Source organism: Ischnura elegans, chromosome 8 (assembly GCF_921293095.1).
Source record: "Ischnura elegans chromosome 8, ioIscEleg1.1, whole genome shotgun sequence".
NCBI classification, from domain to species: domain Eukaryota; kingdom Metazoa; phylum Arthropoda; class Insecta; order Odonata; family Coenagrionidae; genus Ischnura; species Ischnura elegans.
In genome coordinates this window covers 63,549,749-63,572,162 of record NC_060253.1, presented here as the reverse complement: position 1 = coordinate 63,572,162, position 22,414 = coordinate 63,549,749, and the positions used below count along the sequence as shown (strand labels likewise).

At 37.4% G+C, this 22,414-nt stretch overlaps 1 protein-coding gene across 2 annotated transcripts; it reads left to right on the top strand.

Moving 5' to 3' along the window:
- Positions 1 to 379: 379 nt before the first annotated feature.
- LOC124163311 (protein shuttle craft-like) lies at positions 380 to 20,829 on the top strand. Of its 2 annotated transcripts, none has more exons than XM_046540129.1 (14): positions 380 to 470; positions 747 to 2,332; positions 3,752 to 3,980; positions 4,392 to 4,555; positions 5,743 to 6,045; positions 7,596 to 7,759; positions 10,882 to 11,035; positions 12,062 to 12,261; positions 12,751 to 13,017; positions 14,879 to 15,063; positions 15,794 to 15,992; positions 16,208 to 16,360; positions 17,105 to 17,283; positions 19,780 to 20,829. In XM_046540129.1, the coding sequence occupies exons 2-14, from the start codon at positions 778 to 780 to the stop codon at positions 19,949 to 19,951; spliced, it is 3,924 nt and encodes a 1,307-aa protein (XP_046396085.1). In that variant the 5' UTR covers positions 380 to 470; positions 747 to 777; the 3' UTR covers positions 19,952 to 20,829. The 2 variants fall into 2 exon arrangements, with proteins under 2 accessions (XP_046396085.1, XP_046396084.1); XM_046540128.1 differs by having other exon boundaries at positions 418 to 656.
- Positions 20,830 to 22,414: the final 1,585 nt, after the last annotated feature.

Sequence of the window (22,414 nt, the reverse complement as noted above, 5' to 3'; positions counted from 1 at the left end):
GCGATAAAATAAAAATTATCATCATATTGAAATTTGTTGTATAAAATGTGAGGAATCGGAGGCTATCCCTCTCTCTATTCTCCAACTCTATTTTTTGGGGATCCTGAAATATTTTTCCGTGTTCTTAAATCGAGAGAAGGAGTAGGCCTTCTAGGACTCTGGGGTGTGCTGCTGAGGAGAATATCCAAATGGAAGTTATATGATTTTTTATGCTTCTTGGTGCCTTCCAAAAGATTTTTACAAAGTTCTTTCGTTACCATATTTTCATTCGCCTCTCTCATAGCTTTAGAGAGTTTCAAAGAATTACTGTAGGACCTGCTTCTGTCAGTGACATTGTGCGACCGTAGTTGTAACTAACCCTGTTGTATCGGCTGTATCATCCTCCCCTGTCTCTAGATCGGTAACAGTTGACTACCGAAATAGCCGAAATTCTCGTTGACCATAGCGGAAGAGGTTTGGCATTCAATTTGGTGAGGTTATTTTTACATATTTTAGTGTACCAATCGTCTTATATTCGAAGTTTTCTTAAAAATAGTCATTTACTTTGGTATTATGGCTACGTCTCGTTAAGTTTGTTCGGTTAAGTATTGCAATAAGTTGTGTAATCCGAGACACGTATGGCCATGTTTCATGAGTACCAGATGATAAGTCCCTCTGTGAGTAAAGTTAATTGACTATATTACATTTTACCTGGTCTGAAATATAAATACCGTGCATGAGTTTGAAGATTTCCTGGTTGATTTCAGGTGTGGAATTTTTTAACGACGACCAACCATCATGGAGAATTGGAATAATCCGTATTACTATGGAGGGGATCCCATGGATTTTTTTGGAATGTATGGTCATCAGCAGCAGGAAACCTTGCCGTGTGGTCCATTACCTGTTTATAGCCAACTTCCCATGATGAGTGCTCTACCACTGGCATCCACCATCCAACCCACTCCTTTGGAATTCGTTGAAAGAAATTTAATATCTCAGAGCCTTCCTCCTCCGCCACTTCCACATGATAACTCCGGTGGTCTTTACATTCCACACAATGGTGGAATTGATAGTAACATGATGGATCAATTCAATTCCATGGCATATGTTTCTGTGCCGTCCATTCCAAGTGAACCTCCTCCCCCAAGTGATATGGTTGAACCTCCAGATTTAACTCACTATGACCATTCAATGTCTAATTCTGTGAGAGGTGGTCGTTCCAACAATTTCTCTCGAGTACGCACCGGTCATCGCTCTGGTTCTGGAAGAATCTTTAGTGGTAGAGGCAATCATGCGGTGCGACCAGCTCCCTTCACCTGTGTAGATCACGAAGACGGCTCGAGAACAAATGGTTCAGAACACTCAGGAGCGTCCGAAAGGCAGACCTTCTACTACGACAACAGAGGCTTTCGGGGGTCTGGACGAAAGAGAAGTGGTGGCAATTCTTGGAGTCGAGGCCCTCGTGGTGGGTCATCTCGTGGTACAACATCGTCTCGTAACAACACACCACCTATGTCTTACAATGTTGACAACACAACCGGTGGCGAGGATAGGAATAGGGAACGCCGGCAAGTCGTAGACGAAGCTCATGGATCAGCTTCTGCTCCTCAGCAATCAGAAAACTGGAATAAGCAACGTCGGCAAGGCAATTTTCCGAAAGAAAATTTCAGAAATCCGAGTGAAAGTACCAGAAACCGGCAAGAAAATCGCAGGAACAACCGGTATGAAAATGCAAGGAAACCTATGGTCAATGGCGGTGAAAAAGCCGAGAGCGAACCAAATCCTGTGGATGGAGAGAAGAAAAACGTTGAGAACACAGCAGAGAGCTCTGATGGAGGAAGGATGTGGGCAGATAACCGTAGGAACTTCGGTGAGAATTCGAGGATCTCTAATGACTATGGAAGGAATCAGCGGGAAGGAAGGAGAAATCATAACGATGGCTCGTGGAACAAAGCCGAGTCTTGGAGAGGTTCCAATCGTGATTGGCGTTCGGTGGGAGATGGTCCCAGGCATTACGAGAGTGGCCGGCAAGGGTACGCCTCTAATGACAGAAAGAATCAAGCAGAATCGTGGAGATATCGCAAGGAGCGTTCGGAAGATGAATCAAAGGATAGGAGGAAAAATCTTCAAACCGAGTCATTCGGTAAGGGAACCGAAGAAACTAGCTCAAAGGGCAAGGAAACGGAAGCAAGTCGTCGTGAAAAACTTGAAGATGGTTTGCGAAGAGGGAACTATGAGTGCATGGTGTGTTGTGAGCACGTGAGGCAAAGAGATTCCATTTGGAGCTGTGGCAACTGCTTTCACGTCTTCCATCTTAGATGCATTAAGCAGTGGGCTCGAACTTCTCGTGATGGTAAGTCACTGCTCTCTTGAAACCATTATTAACTTTTGGCTCTGCTTACTCAGCAATAAATTACTTTTTCTTCTGTTCGAGCATTTGAAACTATTCAGTCTGGAAGAGGTCATGTTTTTGAAAGTTCAATTGCGCTCCATGAAGGGGCATTAATGGTTATTTTTTAAAAGAATCGTTTCTTTATTCTTGTTGGTTATAATAGATTGGGAAGCCCTGCTATTTGTCAATAACATTTTCTTGTGCATATGTTGAGTGTGCAGCCTATTTATTCAGTAACTATGGTTTAGTATTTAAATTATGTTACATAAATTGTTTATTTTTTATGCATATTGCTGATAGCAAGGTTGGATTATTGAAAGAAAGATATGAGTTTACTCTATTGAAAGGAGATAGTTTCAAAATTTTGAAACAGGTTTATACAATTTTTTCATAGGGGTAGTGTACATGAAGCTGCTGTCAAAAATATCTTCCATGATGGATTTTTTTATTATTGATATAAACTCAATATTGGAATAAATTCTCATGTTCATTTTTATTTACTGATCAATCAGTAGATGATTCCTATATTACCTGCCAGTATTCTCTCATATGTTTAGGTTCATTTTGGGTAAAGTAACCCTTGTAGGAAATAAGCTAAATTTTAGAGAGATATACGGAATTTTTTGGTCTTGTTGCATGAGCTGATGCTCGCATGGGACCATCCTGTGGGTTTAACAATGACGTGCAGTATATGGCAAGCATCATAAATAAAACACATTATACTTCAAATTTGATTTATTTTGTTTGCTTTGAGGAGACTAAATTTACGGTTGAGGCAAGCTGCTCTTAACTACTGCATGCCCTTACAGCCAACTCTCAATTTTGACTTTACAATCAATATATGCCCATGATTAAATACTGTCAGCATTACCCACATGACCGACAAATGTCTTTGAAGAAGGGTCACTGCACCTTCAGTCAATAGAACCAAAGGATTTCCTTGCCTGAACCCTCAGAGTGTGGGAACACTTTTTTACATTTTTCCCGCTGACTGCAGAATTTACCCAAAATTTTTATTGCTCCCTGGATATCTTGCACTTGGGCACTATTCCTCAACATAAGGATCGCTAAGAGGCTTAACTCTACCAGACCAGCCTTCGTGGCAGGGGGTGCCTCCTGCACAGGGGGTCTCTTTTGAACTGGCTGGCAGCTAAAATCATGAACTCCCACAGTCCAAGGGCTAAAGGAATGCAGGAGGACCCTTTGTTTCAAACACGGAGTGAAAGAGCTCAGCTCATGTTCATTCACCATGCGTTGGAAATTCCCTCTCGTCAGCATCAAGGTCTGAGGGATATTTTACCTACCCCAAGCTGCTGCAGCCCAAACAACATATGACTCACATTTTATTTTTCTAATTTCTGAATCTTCTTATCGTTCCAGATGGAGGTTGGCGTTGTCCAGCGTGCCAGACTGTCAGAGAGTCAATGCCTTATGATTACTATTGCTTTTGTGGGAAAGTGAAGGACCCTGAGTGGAACCGTCGTGATACTCCTCATTCTTGTGGGGAAGTGTGCGGCAAAGGCCATGAGAAACCTGCCCACTGCACTCACACTTGTATTTTGTTGTGCCATCCGGGACCATGCCCTCCATGTTCTGTGATGGCATCTAGGTAATTTTAATTTTTCGAATGCCTACCTTCTTCCAATTAACCCTTCATCCATGGGAAATATAGAGGTTTATGTTGGTGTGGTGGCCTCCTACCTCAAATTCTGGTGGTGACCTAGAATTTTCAGAGACTGCTCGATCTCTGTCTGTTTGTTTTGTGGAGGGCACTTTAAGTGCATCATTCTGTATGTTGAAAAAAAAGTAAAGCCTCGCCAACCTATGTATTTGTGTTCCATTAATTTAAATATAAATGTATCCATTAAAATTTCAGAATCTAAATCAGGGCAATCCAAACAAAATAACTGACACTCGTTGAGGTTTAGTTAATATAGAACCTAAATTGACGAAAGGGGAAATTTTTGCTGTTACATGCTTTTATCATCATGATTACCTTCCTTTTTGTATATATTTTCAGGAACTGTGAATGTGGAAAAACATCTCAGGTTCTTATTTGTGGAAGAAGCCAAGCTCTGTTGTGTGGAGATGTATGTGGAAAATTACTTAATTGTGGTCTTCATAACTGTTCAGCATTGTGTCATGAAGGACCTTGTGCTGATTGTGAAGTTATGGTGAAGCAAGGTGAATGTGATGCATTTTTTCCATTTCGTTTGTTGTTTTATGCCTTTGGCATTATTGCACTGTCCATATTATGTATGTATTTTCTGGCTCATGGTATTTGAGAATCCAATTTTTGCCTAAGCCTGCCTAGGGTTTAAATTGTGGAATTTGCCTGATTAGTTTATGGAAGTCTTGAAAATTATCAGTATATTCCATGATTGCTATGATATAAACTTTATTTAAGTTCTATTCCTGTAAAGAAAATCAGTGTATCATCATATCATGCAGTGAAGGCAGTCTTTTCATGTAGATATATAAATGATTGCTTTGATATTAATCAAAACATCATAATTATTAAACGTCTTAGTTATGTGACAGTAGGATTTCTCATTTTTCTCTAATTTGAAAACAGTCAAATAACTTGTATGCTTAAAAAAATGATTTTTTCAGTATAAATATTAAAATATGTATGAAATATCGTTCCTTTCATGGCATGTACCCAGAAAAAACTTGAATACTTACTTCATTTTATAGCAGGCATTTAAAAGTATATTTGGATCCAAAAATATCTGAAGATCTGACACCTGAAATCAATTATCTGAACCAGATCTGAAAAAAATCCTGGATCTGTTGAACCCTAGTTTTTTGGATGTACCCCTCATTTCATAAGGGAATTTTTGGAGAGAAATATTTCCCTGAGGAAAACTGACCAGTAATGACCACGCTTGAAAATTTTCACTTTTCATTTAATCGTGAAAAATAGATATCGTCATTTAAAAATCTAAAAGTGTGAAATACGTACTCCAGGAGTAATAATCTTTCGATTTAGGCAATAAAAAATATGTAATAAGAAACTACCCTATTGGTCATGAAGTAGCAGGAACCCAGTATGTTTGTAAAATAGCCATGTCATCACTCTTAGTCATCATTACATGGATAGAGGTTAAAGTTTATGGTAAGATAAATTGACAATACATATTGTTAAATACCTGTTAATTCTGTCCCAAATGCTGTGGTAAAATTCAGTTTCATTGCAAAGTATTTTTTCCCTTGAATTAAATGTTTGACTTCTTTTGGTGGTGTCTAAGGTTAATAATAATGGTGTAAAAGGAATTATTTTCATAAAATTGGAAGGAAAAGCTCATTTTCAAACTAAAAAATCAAAAGGAATGGCAACAGTATGTCTCAAAAATGTTTTTTTTTCACAGTTTGTCACTGCGGGAAGAATGAAAGGAGTGTTCTGTGTGTTGCTAGTACTGCTGGAATTGAATTTTATGAGTGTGGATCAAAGTGTGAGCGCTTGTTGGATTGCAAAAATCACAAGTGCGAGGTGCTTTGCCATCCGTCAGAGTGCAGTCCATGTGCTTTGATGCCCAAGAGAGTCACCAGGTGTCCTTGTGGAAAGGTTGCCCTGGGTGACATAGAAGGTGCTGTTGAGCGGCAGTCTTGCTTAGACCCAGTGCCTACCTGTGGGAAGACTTGTGAAAAAGTCATGGATTGTGGACAACCAGGTATGTTTATTTAGTTGCTATATAATGATGTGAATATCATTACATGATATTCCTCCAGAAGAAGGAGAAGGTGAGTTGGACAGAGAGAAGTAGAAACGAAGTTGTAAGCATGGTATGTGAGGTGAGTAAACTGCTAGAGGAAATCATCAGAAGACAGAGGGTGTGGATGGACTGTTTTTTGACAGAAAAGGGCATTCTGAAAACCATGATAGAGGGAAAGAAAATAGACTAAAGTTTAATATGCCATATTGAAGGAGTTTCATCAAGGAAGGGGCAGGCCAGGACATGATCAAAAGGTTTCATTTAAACCTAATATAAGCAGTAGATTATTAATGGTGTATATACATAATTAAAATAAGTCCTCTACTAATGAACATTCAGAGATAAGATCATTCGAAAAATTCAGGCGTGCCCGAAATTTCAAATTTTGCCGATGCAACGCAGTGTGGCGTAGAAGAGTTTGCACATTGGGCACAGTCTAAACAAAGCATCAATTAAACTGTAGTGTAGTTAGGGACAGTTCAGCATTTTGCCCTTTCTTCCTTCCCACGGACAGTGGATTTTTTATGACCTTGGTCATAATTATCTTTTGTTGCTTGTCCATAGGAAAATAATGAAAAGGTGTAACGGTGACCACTAGTCATTTTTAAATCTAATTTTTATCATTGCTATCATGACCAGTGGCATAGCCAGGGGGAGATCCGGGGGGTCTGGGCCCCCCTCCCCCCCCAAATATAAAAAAACAATTATTTTCCTTCATAGAAGAAAACAAAATATCAAAAAATCATGAATTTACAAAATATTTCTTTAAAAAATTAAGTTTTTTCGAATATGAAAGTGTTAAAATAAGTTACAAATCTATGTCTTAGTACCCTGTTTTAAAAATATTCCCCCCTGGTTTTGGATCCCCCCCCGAACAAAATTCCTGGCTATGCCACATCATGACATGCTTTATTTTGTAGAAAATGCCATCGGCACAGCATAAAAATATCAGTTCAGTCCTGAAAGCAGTAATCATGTTTTTATATGGAATTAATCACAAAGGGAAATTGCTTGCTTTTCAAAACCTTCTTGGAGCATATGAAAAGTATTTCATGCGGTAAGAGGAATTATGTTAGAAGTCCAAATTTACTTGAAGGCTACATTCTGAATTTAATTTGATGAAAAAATTTGAACTTATGGATGTGTTTCTGAGAAAGGCATGGAGAATTATTTTTAATATGTAATTCATCTCTTGGTGCAATAAGAAGTTAAATAGGTGATGCATTGACAAATCATAATTAAAACTAAGCTCATGATGAAATTTCCACATTGTGTCCTTCTGGGTGTTGCATAAATGTAGATCTTTATAAATGAGCCTAATGATCCATTAAATAAAATTTTGTATCTTTGTGAGATAATTCCAGGGAGGAAAAATGTTTTGCTTTGTCCTAAACATGAGACAAGATTCCTGTAATGTACTTTGTGATTTAATTAATGTAGGTTTTTATGTTAATGATGTTCGCGTGAATTTTTCAAAAAGATAATTTCTCATACCTCTTGTTTAACAGGAAAGAATCACATATGCAAGGAGTTGTGTCATGAAGGCCCTTGTCCTCCGTGTACCTTGACTACTCTGGTGAAGTGCCGCTGTGGTAACATGAATAAGGAAATACCCTGCTCAGAGCTCACCACCAAAGCTGATGATGCACGCTGCAACAAGAAGTGCACCAAGGTAATTTTTTGTTGGTCGCCATATTTTTATGTGATCTGTATCACAATATTTTGTATTTACCATTCATTAAAATTGAACAAGTATTTATTTAGCATAAAAGTAGAATTATTGCTGTGATAATTTGCATGTTAATGTACTAAGTTAAACTAGACTGTAGTATGTGTAGTTGTGGTGCTACATATGATAGAAGAGTGATATTATGGACATAGATATGATGAAATTTTGTGATTACGAATGGTTTTCTGTGAGCCTGATGACACATGTGGAATTATAGGGAAGCTTCATTATTGTGAAATTTTGCAACAATGAATGAGGTCAATCCTAAGATAGTGTGCGAAAGATCCGGGTTCGAATCCCGGTCAAGGCGAATGATTTTTTCTCTGTGGATCTTTCGCACGATTGTGCATTGCGGGTGACTCCCGTAAAAGTTATCAGAGCGGCTAGTTCCGGTACAGTAGACTCTCGTTATTACGAAGTTCGCGGGACCGAAAAACCGGAGGTTCGTAATAACGAAGTTCGTATCAACGTTTCTTTAAGGAATCATCGGAAAAAAACCGTATTTAATAAACACGATTTAATTTCGCGGAAATTTGTTTAAACAGGAAATTTCATTCCAGTTTCTCAGCAGAAGAATGCGGCACAACGCAATCGAGGGTTGATATCTTCCCGAATACAGTAAGTCCGATATACGCACTGGTTGCGTTCCTAGACCTTGTTCCTAAGTTGATAAACCTACAGCACGGCCACTGAGAGTTGTCCGATGACACACAGAATGGTCTAGGTCGGGGTAGGGACAGGGTTGCCAGCTAAGAAGGGGAAACGCCTACAAAGGGTTCCACGAAGAAAGGATGCGGAAGGGACGCCGCGCGTGATGGACCCAGAGGAAGAATCACTTGTTTTGGTGATTCGAAGAAAGGATTTTTTTTATGATTAGCCATATTTCGGTGCGCCTTATGCAGTTGACGACGTTGAGAGACAAGGCGAGGGTGTGTTTGGAGGACAGCGATTGACTGTAAACCGTGCTGGCGTAGGGTTATCCGCCCCTCCTATTGTGCCGTCATTCGCTACTGTCGCCGGCCGGACTGTATGAAATTGCATCATGAGAAATACGGTCATCCTACAATATGCAACACTGAATCACAATCGTGCTCTAGCTCACGATATTACGAACTGATCTAGCTGGGCGTGCAACGCAGCCGAAGCCGAAATCACTACTCGCGGTAAAGATGAACGGGCGAAACGCTTAACAGTTCCTAAATTCACTCCGGATTCAATGATACTTTGTTCAGATTGTGCCCAAAGTGAGAGTTCGTCTACGCCAAGCCAAACCGCGAAGCATCGGCCAAATCGAAAGGCGCCAAATTCGAAATTTGAAAATTTTGAATGCTCATATCTCTGAAAATTCGTAAATCGAATGCGAGTAGGAAGAGGACTTACTGTACGTCCAATTTGCGAGCGGTTACGAGTGGGTCACCATGGCTCCACAGGAATGAAACTTATTACATGATGTTGCGTGTACACTGAAGAAAGCCATAATTGACGCTCTTGGGAATAGTTCACGAGAAGAACTTAAACGCGGCGCGATTATTACAACTCAGCTTAGTGAATATGCACCTAAATACCGTTGCTTATGCGGGGAACTTCGTAATAAAGTTCATTTTATAGCCGCCAGGACCGGGACTGAGGTTCGTAATTTCGTAAAAACGAAATTTCGCAATAACGTTTCTTTTACTATAGCTAGCATATGCCTTTTCGTCGGGACCAACTATTTGCTTCGTAATAACGAGAACTTCGTAATAACGTTGTTCGTATTAAGGAGAGTCTACTGTATACTTTGAACCTAAGATAGTGCATTAAACTCTTTGAATGTGCTCTTTGTTAGCAACAAATATCTTTTCAAAAATTGGGTTTGGGAAAATTTTTTGAGAAGTGACTTACCTAAAAAATACATTTTATTTAATTTTGGCACAAAAAAATTAACTTTAAGATGCAGTTTCAAAATGTCAAAACTAGACAATAGTTTTAAATACTTTTATTTCTCATTTTTAATACTTGGGAGGGAATCTATCCCCTGATCCTCCCCCATAGTTACATCACTGCTATGACATTAACACAACTAGAACCATATCCTTCATTGGGTATTATCAGAAATTTTGTACAGTCGAAATTGTATTGAATGTTATGTAAAATGCTTAATAAAGGCATTAGCACTAGCAAAAAGTGTACCTGCCAAAAAATTGCAAAATGCCAAGAAATGTGCAACAATTGTAATGTTATAATAACACTGCCATGATTTTCTATAACACCAAAATCATATAGTTTTAAAACGAATTTTATCAAAAAATAAAACCACTTTCACGGACCTCTATTGATAATGAATTCTGTCGACTTCAATGAAATTTAAATTACTAGGTACAGTGTCATAGAAAATGTGTTGATAAAAGTGGAGCTTTGCTACAATGAATTTCAGGATAAGAAATTGCTACCTTATAGGTCCCTTGAATTTTTTCTATCTTTTTCTTCCATATTTAAAAGTTCAGTGAAGGCTCAGTATAAAGAGTTCTCTAAATGCTGTGAAAATCATTCGCTCTTATCGATAACAGACACTTTGTTACTTCCACAAAATATTTATAAAAATTTCTATTTTATGACTGGTTTCGGCTGTTACACCTTTATCAAATCCAGAAAATATATTTCCACAAAATTTTGTTATATGTTACTTCCACAAAATTTTTATAAGTATTTTGTGGAAGTATCAAAGTTTCTGTTGTTGACAATATGGAGCCCTTCCACCATGTACAACCTCTGCCATGTAGCTTCAAATTTCAATTTAATCATTCGCTATGTTGAGTGCACGTGCTCATTACATCTAATGGTGTAGGATGAAGTCCTGTAACTCCCTTTGTCATATTGTGATTTTCATTTAATTTGTGTGCTATTAAAAAGATGTTGAAGAGGAATCTTGTGCATGCTACCATGATCATTAATGACTTACAAGCTAAGTCTTTCAGAATGATAATTTTCATTTCCTTGAAGTCTAAAATAGTTCAACTTGTGTAAAATCTGAAACTTGCTCTAACTTGAAGGACATTACATCATTGGGAACCCATTTTGTCTTGCAGAAGCGGAGTTGTTGGAGGCACAAATGTCTACAGCTATGCTGTATTGATTTGGACCATGTGTGCCCTTTGATCTGCAACCACAACCTTAGCTGTGGCCTCCACAAGTGTGAAGAACCATGTCACCGAGGAAACTGTCCCCCTTGCTGGCGAGCTAGTATGCAATCTTCCAAGTGATGTTTCCGAAAGTTTTCTAGTACATACTTCATTTATTGATGAGTAGATTTATTTTTTGTGGTCAAAGTGGATATCTTCTCCTGAATAAATGAATGAATTGATTTAGGCTAGGGCATGCATCAAAATATCAGAAAATACCACAATGTACATAAATCAGGAATCTGGTTTTGAGTTCTGAACATTGGCAAAATGCAATCAAATTTGAGATATATTGCCTGGTAAAGAAATCACAATAAAATTTGGTGATATATCATTCATTTAGACCTTGAAATTTCCCGAATAATTTTTTTTGTGAATTTTCTCATCGGAGCATTAAAATTTTTCATTAATATTTTTATAATTGGTAATTAAAGCTGTAATACATTAACATTAGCTGATTTAATATTTCCAAAATATTTAATATGTAAATGAATGGCTTGTAGGTGTTACTGCTATATTTTACATGAAATCTCCCTTTTTTGCTACCACCACCTGCCAATGAACATAATGCATTAATTAAAAAAAAATGAGATTGCACATATAATATTGCAGTGAAATGGCTGTGAAAATGGTGGTCCCCTGCTCTGAACGTTTGAAAATCATTTGGTTTTGTCTCTACTTTCACCTTTCCAAACCAATTACCTTACCACCTTTCCAACCTTAAGGTTGAATCACTGGGGGAACAGGTTGATGTTGATGCCTGGGTGTTGGCTTTCCATCCCATGGGCCTGGGATCAAGTCCTGGCAGTGGCAAGGATTTTCAGAGAATGCCTGATCCCTGCTTGAGTGTTGTGTGGAAGATACCTCAAGTACAGCACTGTGTCCGTTGAATGGGATGTTAAGGCATGGTCCCCATGGTGCCTTTCATTAGGAGTAGGCTAGTAGACGATGTAGGGTTTCTCTCTTTCCTTCCTTCCCTACACTTCCCTCATGACAAAAATGACCGTATATAATGTCAGTTTCCCCCTCCTAATAGCATTAAAATTACTTTGAGTTAAAAATATAACATCTTTGTCCATTTTTTCAGGCTTTGAAGAACTTCACTGTGAGTGTGGAGCCAGTGTCATGTTCCCACCCATTCCATGTGGCGCTCGTCCCCCCGAGTGTCAAAACATTTGCTCTCGTCCACACCCTTGCACCCACGTTCCTAATCACACCTGTCACAGTCTACCAGAGTGCCCTCCTTGTACTGCTCTCACTGAACGCTACTGCCATGGAAATCATGAGGCAAGTAAAGAATATAATGCCCGAGAAAACTTTCTGATGCTGCTCTTACTATAAAGTACTTTGAGTATAGATAGGTACCAAACTGATGATTTTTCCTAAAAGGGTGTGATTACTACTGGTGCAGTACAGTTAGTATCATCATCAGGTGGAGAAATATTACTCTCCTGAAGATGATATAAACTGTATCTACAGCAGTAGTAATGAAACCATATTTATGGTAAGTTTTCCAGTTTAACCGTTGTAGTCTTTATTAGAAGTGGAAAAATAAATATAGTTTGTTGAACTGAATGTTATGTATTGCTATTTGCATAACCTTGGTTCCTTACTTTATTATATAATATTCTTACTTTATTATACAATATCAAGTCATATGACGTACACCTGTAAATGTGGAAGTATTTACAGAGAACCCTCAGCTTAATTGTGCGGAAAGGTAGACATTTACTGATAACTGGTTTACAATCTTTACGTCAGTATTCTGTTTTGCAGCTCAGGAAAAATGTGCCTTGCCATCAGACTGAAATCTCGTGTGGTCGACCCTGTGGCAAGGATTTACCGTGTGGCCGTCACAAATGCATTTTGTTGTGCCATAAGGGATCTTGCACTTCAGTGCCCTCCTCATCTACTCAGCAGTCAACTGGCTCTGCTCCATGGGTCTGCAAGCAGCCATGCACAACTCCTCGATCCCTGTGTGGCCACCCATGCGGAGTTGCTTGTCATGACGGCCCTTGCCCAGACTCACCGTGTAGAGAAATGGTAAGCAAAGGCATCTTTGGATTCTTTCATATAGGCTTGGTTATATGGTTCATAAACTTTTACAAGTTAATGCATGAATGCGTGAATGATTTTGGTGGAATGGGCATGTACTATTCATGCAAGAACCAAATTAGAACAGATCTAGTTTCTGTTCATGTATTCGCTTAGATTTTTTTTGGGCTACAAAGTGCGTTTTAGTATGCATACATTTTGACATTAACTCTTACCAGTCAATTATGTGAATAATTAATTATGTGGCCTTAACACTGTGTATTCCAGAAGAAATATACTGAAATGAAATGTATGTCATCATTACAGATATGGAAGTATGGAAATATGTAAGTCTTGTGTATTGATATTGGAAAGGACTAAATTTATTTTATTGTATAAAATTAGAAAAAATCCTGAAAGTTTCAGAATGTAATTTTCGGATAACAAAATGTACACATGAGCACAGTATGAGCTTATGCTCATCTTACATGACTATTGTATGTAATTGTGCAAATAGGCCTAAATTGCACCGATTGTACTGTAATGGATTGATAAATGTAATGATTTCGAGAAAAGTCTTGAAGAAAAGATGACTCCAAAAAATTTGGTGGTTTATTGGATGATAATGTAGACAAAAATTTCATTTTTAATGATAAATTTTCATTTTAAAATATTTTGACGGCATTTAATGTCTTATCCTCTAAGTCAATTAAACTACACTCACAGCAGGAGGTAGAAAAATATTTCAATTTCTTTTTAGAAGAGATAATAGACACCTACAAATTCCGCTTAGTGTCATAGGTTCATTCAAGTTTAAATGCATAAGTTCCTACACAATCCCAAATCCAAATTATAAATTCAGCCACCTTTGTGTCAAGATGTTCTGTGCCACAGTGGCTTAAAGCCAATGTTTTTCTTATCAAGACAGTTAGACCAAAATGCCTGCCTCAAGTTGGCCATGCCAAATTGTCCAATGCCCCCTTCACAATTGTAAATTACCTATAAGCCATCAGTGCAAATACAGTTGAACCACGATGTAAAAAACAAGGATGTAGTGAAATTTTGCTATTGGTAACAGTTTTCTGGGGTCCTCATGAAATTTACCTGTATATACATACATGTGTGTAGGGAAGCTCCACTGTTACACATGAAGTCTGACGTAATTCAATTTTTATATCCATGGTAGAATTTTGTAGAGAATAGTGAAGAGTGCACTTAGAGGATGAGTCTTGGAAAGGAACGCTCTTCTAGACGTGTTGGAGCGAAGTTACCTTAAAAAACAAAAATTTGTCCAAGCCTTGACCCCGTGTGTGCTCAAATTTTTAGAATGGCCCAATGGGTAACTTGTACCATAAATTTGTAATTTTATCATTTGTTCAGGAGCCCGGACGAAGAAATATGGCATATAGTTAGCATTGATGTCTTTAATCTGTAGAGGAGAGGATTAGGTTCTATTTTTCTGCCCTAATGATGCCTTACCTTGGTGACGTGTGCCTGAAACATTTACGTATCATGTAGTCAAATTTTAATGTAGGGTTCTCCTGAGAATTATACATCCCACATTACCTAAGCGGAGAAGTAGACTCATTATAGCGGAAGTGCAAACGTAAGCACTCATTTTAGGAGGCTGATTTCCCTATTCTTTTCAACGTGGACCAACCAACAGAAAAAACTTTAGAGCTACCCTTATAATAGGTCATACTCATTATTATGAAATTTTACTGTGTATACATATATATGCAGAATGCCTCTGGTGAATGTAGCAGCCACTTTGAGCTATGAGTTCCTATCAACCAAAATATACTGTACGATTTGAGTGAATAATGATGATGATACCTACTTACCAAAATTTTCACTCACCTATTTGTAGGTGAAGGTGACCTGTGAATGTGGTCATCGCTCCACTACTCGTGCTTGTTCTGAAAATGCCACAGAGTACCAGCAGATGGCTGTGGCAATGCTGGCTTCCAAAATGGTTGACATGCAAATGGGCCACTCTGTTGACCTTAGGGATTTAGCCGGAAGTGCATCCAGCCGGAAGGAAAGTCTCAAAACGTACGTTTGAAACTTAATATTAAAAATTTCCTCTTCTTTTTCGTTTGAATCTTCTTCATCCAGTGAATGCCAAAGACTTTTTTTGTGCAATGTATTTTTATTTCTGAAATTTTCTGAGAAATGTCCCATTGACCCCACTGGAAATCAATGATGAAATTGGCCATTTTCTTGCACTTCATTTAATGCTGCCTATCTAATGACCTTTGTAATGAGTTGAATGATTATTTTTATTCATAATTTCCATGATAGTTGTATTTTTGCAATTGCTTTTGTTCTTAGATTATTTATGCCTTAGGAAAATAAATTAATTTTCTTCCTCTAGAAATTTATTTCCTTGGTTTCTGTGGGAGAAAATTAATAGTAAAGTCTACTTATAGATCAAATCACAAAGCATTTTTAAATTTTGAAACATTGACCATATATAAAATGATACATATGATTGAATATCAAAACACTTATAATCGATTACCGAATCCATGTCTCTGAGATTTCATCACAATAGAATCAATAAGTTTTGACAGGTATTCCTGATTACATATTTACTATAATGATGGAAAAGCTGAATCTTTAATATATAGATTCAATTGAATAATAAGTCCTTGGATTAGATATTATTTGATAAAATATTTGAATCCCTACTCCATTGTTAAGCAACATAATGAAGACACAATTGAGCAACATCGACTTTTTTTTCTTTTTGTAACAGTTTTCTGTTTAAATCTTTTATTAGGTTGGAATGCAATGATGAATGCAAGTTGATTGAAAGGAATAGAAGACTTGCTTTGTGCCTACAGATCCGTAACCCGGATCTTACTGGAAAAATAATACCTCGCTACTCAGAATCTATGAAACAGTGGGGCAAGAAGGACCCTGCCTTTGTTCAAATGGTCCACGACCGCCTTACTGAGCTTGTTCAGCTTGCTAAACAGGTTCGTTCGTCAGTTTTATCCATGATCATAGCTAATAATTGTTAACAGTTTGCAACAAATATGTATTCTCTTTTTATCATTTATGCTTCAAGCTGTTGTTTTCCATAATGGGTTGCAAATGTTTGCGAGAGGAGTGTGATGTTTGAACCATTATGTCATATATTATTGTATAAAGATTTCCTTCATCATGGTGATTTTTCTTTTTGTTTTTTTAGTCGAAGCAAAAGAGTCGCAGCTACATGTTTAAAGTAATGGGGCTTCCCAAAAGGCAATTAGTGCATGAATACTGTGAACACTTTGGTTGTGAAGCTCAGTCATATGACGAAGAGCCAAATCGTAATGTGGTAGCAACTGCCCTTAGAGATAAGGTAAGAAAAATGGACGTATTCTAAAGCATCACAACAGATTGTAATGTTTCATTCGCATTTTCAGAATTGAATTTTAAGAGTTATGAAAAGATTTCAATGGGATTGTGAGAGAAGGCACAGGAATTGAAAAACTGTGTGTTTACCGTGTGCTTCCTTGCCGTACACATGAACAATGCGTGCCGATGACAGTGTGTGTTTGGTATTTGTACATAAATTGGCCTTTTCAAATGCCTAGAGAACATTTTTCATCTGAGGTATCTGAGTGCATTATGTCAAGAACTTATTTGCAAAAGGGTTTGGGCCATTGATTTTTTGCCACAATCAGATGAACATCCTGGCATAGAGAGGTGAAAATATGTGAAGTGTATAGAGAGCTTGACGAAATTGAGAAATCCTGGATAAGGAAATTCTAATTGTGATGGGGGCCGGGAATGCTTCAGAAGGGAAGGATAGAAACAAATTAGGGGGATTTGAATTATGAAAGAGATGAATCCATCGGGAGGATAAAAGCAATTTTAAGCCATCTAAATTTTTTAACATTTGTTATTATCATTATGATTCTTTTCATGTGTGTATTATGTGAAGGTGACTTGTATTGTGTTCTAGTTGGTGAAGAACTCATAGTTGTGTAACATGTTGAGTTTATAGGGTTATTTTTAGTATTGATGTTGGAAATGTTTGTTAAAAATCTTGCCTTCTCTCTGGATTAATTGAGCATGGCTAACTATTTCTATTATCTTGCAGTCCTGGTTGCCCAGCTTGAGTTTGCTTGAGGTGTTGAAGCGAGAGGCTGGTTCTAGGAAACCACCTGTTCCAATTCAGTCATCTCGTCCTTCTTCACTAGCTTCAGCTTCAAAGACCTCATTGAATACTCCCAGCTTTTCCACTCTTTGCTCGAGTGGTGCCTCAGCTTCGTCAATTAGGTTGGTATAAAAATGAATATTTGTGGAAATTAACTACAAATCTAGGCTTATTTCTTCTTCATGAAAAGTCTAGCTGCATTACTGGAGCAGTAATGTTGTTTCTCAGCAATACACCAAATGGCAACCTAAAATAAGTGCTACCATATTATGTATTATCATAAACATATCGAAAGCCTTCTTATCATGTTTATTTGGAATATTAGAATGCTCAATGACTTCCTGTTAGTAAACACCCTACAATTTACTATCAAATTTATTGTATTGATGAGATGGTTTCAGGAAATTTCATTATGTTCACTCAACGCAATTTTTTTAATGGTCAATTTGTATTTTAACCAATTATATGGCTAATATAAAGTCAACTTATTCTGATTTTTGGCTCTGAGTGCCAGTCATGATATTTGAATTGGAACGTATGCCAACAGACTTATGTCTTACTTGAAGTGATAAGTAAAAAGTTGCAAAGCATTTAGCAAGAGAAATATCCTTTCCAAGTGCTTCAGTGGAAAACTCCAATACAGCAACGCAAAAGTGGAATTTGAAATTATTCATTGGTGGGATCGCAATGTGAACGAAGCTCATCACTGGTGAGCTAGCTGAAAAAAGACTGAAATTTTTGGGATAAATTTGTGTAGTCAATGTTGCACTTAGTTGAGTGGTAATTCAAATTATTCCCGAGATTTTTTCAGTCATTTAGAAATGCAAGTACATACACCAAGAATAGAATTAACCATGAAAAAAAAATCGTTTGACTTATCCCGGCTAACCTAAGTGATTTTGTTCATGGTGACTTTTATTGTTGGTGAGTGTAAATTTGCACCTATGCAATTTACTGGTTACAAAATTATTTTTTTTCATTCAGTACTTTGGACTTTTTCTCATAATGGTGTGCAAAATATCAAACAAGTTAGAGAAATAATGTACTGATAAGCTCCCCATTGGTGGTGGGGTAGCTAACTCTTTGACGTCCGAGGGACATATACTATGTCCCAAATTTTCGAAATTCTCTCAAAATTAAATGGAAAGGTCTATGATTGTAAGAATTGGCTCTATTGAAGAATAGGATAGTGTTTTCTAGTTTTTAATTCTTTTTGCTATATCCTTTAGATATTGTTGTTTCCACATTTTTTTATTTAATTTTTTTGGATTTAAATTTTTTCTTTGTGACTGTTCTGGAAATGGAAGGTTGGAAGTAATATGTTGCTTGCTGTGTCCCATCTTAGAGGTATTGTTTCCAGTCCTCCTACTGTCACTTGAATGCGGTATTATAACCTTTCCTCAGCATCATGTCCGGTTGCAGAAAGAAAAATGTCTTACATTTTGTATTCCGTGTGTTATATTGTGGTGTCGATGGATTTACTATACCATTTTTCTGAACTGAAGGCGGCTGGGTGGAAAATAGCAAGTAGCCAATCAGAAGCGCTGCCCCTTCCACCTCTCTGTTCCCCTCCATCCCCTTCCCTTTTCCCCAACGCTCCCCTCCATCTGGCCTACCGGCGTTGCCAGCCTTGGGAGTAATGGTACTTTCGCGGGCGGCAGAACGAGCGCCAAAGCAATCTCCAAAGATTCGGCTTGGCAACACTGCCAGCTGGAGAGCCATGTGCACTGCTCGGAGTTAGGAGAGAGACTGCGGGTTCTTCCACACTTTCTCCTGTCGCTCTTCTGTGATTGGCTAGAAGAGTGGGTGGGTTGCGAGCACGCTCAAGGTCAGCCGCCTTCAGTTCAGAAAAATGGTATAGACACTGCCCCTAAGGAAAATTTACATATGCTTAACTGATTGGATGCTGCTGACCCCAGCTATCCTCTAACTATCGACCCAGGATGAAACTTTGCTCCCAAGAACGAAGCTAAATTAATCGAAACTCCACTGCTCATAGTTAAGTTTTGATCCCAGGAGTTGAGTGGAGTGGGATAAGAGGGAATAGTTTCGACCCATTACGTTTGACATGCAGAGGTTAAAACTTCGAGCTTAAAAATCAAATGGCCAGTTTGTGTTCACCATTCTCCTGTAAGTGGTAAAAATATGAGTGCCCCATGCATCTAATTGCAGTAGGCTGATCCACTTCTTCATTCAACCATACTTCGTTCTTGGTGTGCGGGTCAAAACTAAACTGTTAGAAGGTGAAGCATGTGGTCCCTCTGGTGCGAAACATTATCTGAGTTTCGTTTGGTCTTAGAGTTTTAGTTTAGTTTCGACCCGAAGTAGTTTTGATTTTGTTTCAACCCTGAGTTTAGCTCCCCAGGTTTAAATCCGCTTCGTTTCAACATTTTGCTCTGGGGAACGCAACTATTGAAATTTTACTGGTTTTGACTTTCGTTTCGTTTCTATGGCCATCCCTGGTTAGAATATGATATTAATCAATTTAAAGTTCATTTCATGCAGCGGTACATTAAAAAAATAGTTAACAGTAGTACAAGAGTGATTATTGTTTGAGGAATTCTAGTTATACCAATTTAAAACCAACAGCTGTTAATATTCTGCTTGCATTTTTGCAGGATTGAAAAAGAGAAAACAGTTGTTGCGCCTGGTGAATCTAATGCAACATCCAGTAGTACTGGAGCATCTGCTGCTTCTTCAACAACCTCTCAGACTTCTGGTAACAAAGATTCATCCGCGACGGTTACAAAACCCCCTGTCATTGACTATTTTGACTACACTGGTGATTAAATGTTCCACCTTGTTAATCAATTTTGGTGTGCTGAATATGGTTCGAGTGAGGATCATTATAGCTATGGGCCTAAATTATCTTTGTAATGTGTGTTTTCTCCATTCCCACAATCAGGTTTGTTAATCATTTGTTTTGGTTGGATTGTATTTTTCTTTTTCCTTTTATTTCCTGTGAGACTTTTGGGAGTGTAAGGTTATATTAGAGTCACAATTATTTTTTTGTCTTTATAGTTTTGGTATTTATAAATTTTTTCAAGTGATGACTTTTCCTATAAGCATATACAGTAAATTTAAAAAGTGATAAATTAAAAAGTGATAAATACTCATGGCAAATTAATTGTTGATGGTTTGTTTACCTTCTTGCTGTAAGTTATATCATTTTCGAAAGGGTACACTTTACTAACTAAATATATCTTTGTAATTTAATGGTGATGAACATTCTTTTTAATTAGGTTGGTCACTCAATAAGGTTGTATTTTATGTTAAACCATTTATTTCCATAACTCAGCACAAGGTTGAAGTAAGTTGAGTGTCTAGGGTGACTAGGTAAAAATATCCATGCATTATGGGATTCGTCAGCATCTCAGCTTCATTTGTCCTTATTATCTCTGTGATATAATAAATGACAATGCTGATTAGTGATTGCTATCTTCTGATGAAATGTGTTCATCGTATGTATAACAAGTATTCAGATTTTGAGGTGTTTGCTTTCTGAGGCTGTAAGGCCTGGTATGCGGCATATCCATGCCCAATTTTCCATTGTTATATCATGCTCAATTGGATCAACTGTAGCTTAGTAAAAGGTTGCTGTAAAGTGTTGCCAATTTTTGTATTATTTAAAAAATATTCACATTAAAAAATTTATATTTTGATGAAAATTGTTGATTCATCATTTTTGACTTTTAAATAGACAATGACGAGTGTGATTGGTATGGAGGTATTAATTTTTCTCTGCTACTTGGAACAGGTACGTGGGACCAAAAAGTTGGAAGTTCATGGTTACAAACTTTTTGTGTTTCTTTTCAGGTGCGTCAAGAAACACACTGTTTCTTTATGCAATTGTCATCAAATACAGCATCTCTAAATTTTTACCAGATTTGTAATTACATAGTTCCTTTAATTGAATTGTGATTATAAATTAATAATAATTGAATGCTCTTTGAAGTGATATGCAAACAATAACAAACAAGAAAATGCTATTTAAAGCATTTCAATGTGTGATGAAAAAATCATGTGCTGCATCATTCTTAGTCCAAATTTTCATTATGGGCCAATTTTATTTCAAAGTGTTTATGCTGCATTGCATAGGCAGTAATTATGCCCAGTTATTTTAGCGATACATCTTCAAAATTATTCTGATGACTGAGAAATAGTCTACACTTAAACCAACTGGCAGTTAACTACTTATCCACGTTGGTAGTATGCAATATACATATAACATCAATAATGTATCTGCTTGGATAAATGGCTTTTAGTTATTCTCCAATAATCTTTTAGCTTTTTTTTTAAGCTTGTGAAATTAAAACTTTGTAGGAGAGCTACTTGAATTATTAACAGGGACGCCGACTTACAAAAAATATTGGGGGGGCCCAAACCAGGGATCTTGCCCTGCGAAATTTTATAAGTAGTGAGTTTTTAGTTTTTTAAGCATTTTAGAGGAGTCATATGATCAACATTAGAACCCTGATAACTCGAATCTCGATATCTGGACACACTGGGGAAAATCGAAAAGCCTAACTCAGGGCCTAAGGGCCTTTCCTCACACCCATAACAAATTTTTGAGGGGGCTCGGGCCCCCTCAGGCCCCGTGGAGTCGGCGCCACTGATTATTAACTTTTCTATTTTGCCAGGAATTACAGGGGGTGCCCTCTTAGTCAGTAAGAGAGCCCCTCTTATTAATAACTTTCCCACTCGGGATGGCCTTTCTGCTCCTGACTTAGCTATAATTGTTTGAGATGGGGTTTTGAGCAGTGGACACCTCAATCAGTAGCCAGATTCCGTACTCACTAGACAACCAAGCCCACCCTTGTGTATTATATTTCTTTTTAAGGACAGATTATCTCAAGCTTTTTAAAACTAATTAAATTGAGTGTGGTCGTTCGAGAATGAAAAATTGGGAAGAAGTCTTTCATATGAAAAGTAAAGTTTCTATTTTTCCGTTAAATATTTCCTCAGATTTATCAAACGTAGTAAATTATGAATCAAAATTTTCACAGCATTTCTTTACGTGTTTAGAATGAGGGAGTATTTTGGGTTACAGAAGGCTATGGCTATCTAAAGTATGAGATTAAGTTTCCAAAAGAGGTACATATGGTGCATTCTGTTTATTAGTTTTGTATAGTATGAGTTGTTGATAAAAGGATATAATTATTTCGGGAAAGTAATGTAGCATTAAGTATGGGAGACATCCATTGTTTCAGCGAATAAATTAAAAAATTAAAAATGGTGTGATTAGTCAATTAC

What these genes read in the sequence shown, in the direction of transcription:
- LOC124163311 (XM_046540129.1), top strand. Translation starts at nt 778, where the DNA reads ATGGAGAATTGGAATAATCCGTATTACTATGGAGGGGATCCCATGGAT. An exon ending in CAACTGCCCTTAGAGATAAG is followed by an intron (nt 16,361 to 17,104) that starts GTAAGAAAAATG and finishes ATTATCTTGCAG; the next exon opens with TCCTGGTTGCCCAGCTTGAG. An exon ending in GCCTCAGCTTCGTCAATTAG is followed by an intron (nt 17,284 to 19,779) that starts GTTGGTATAAAA and finishes GCATTTTTGCAG; the next exon opens with GATTGAAAAAGAGAAAACAG.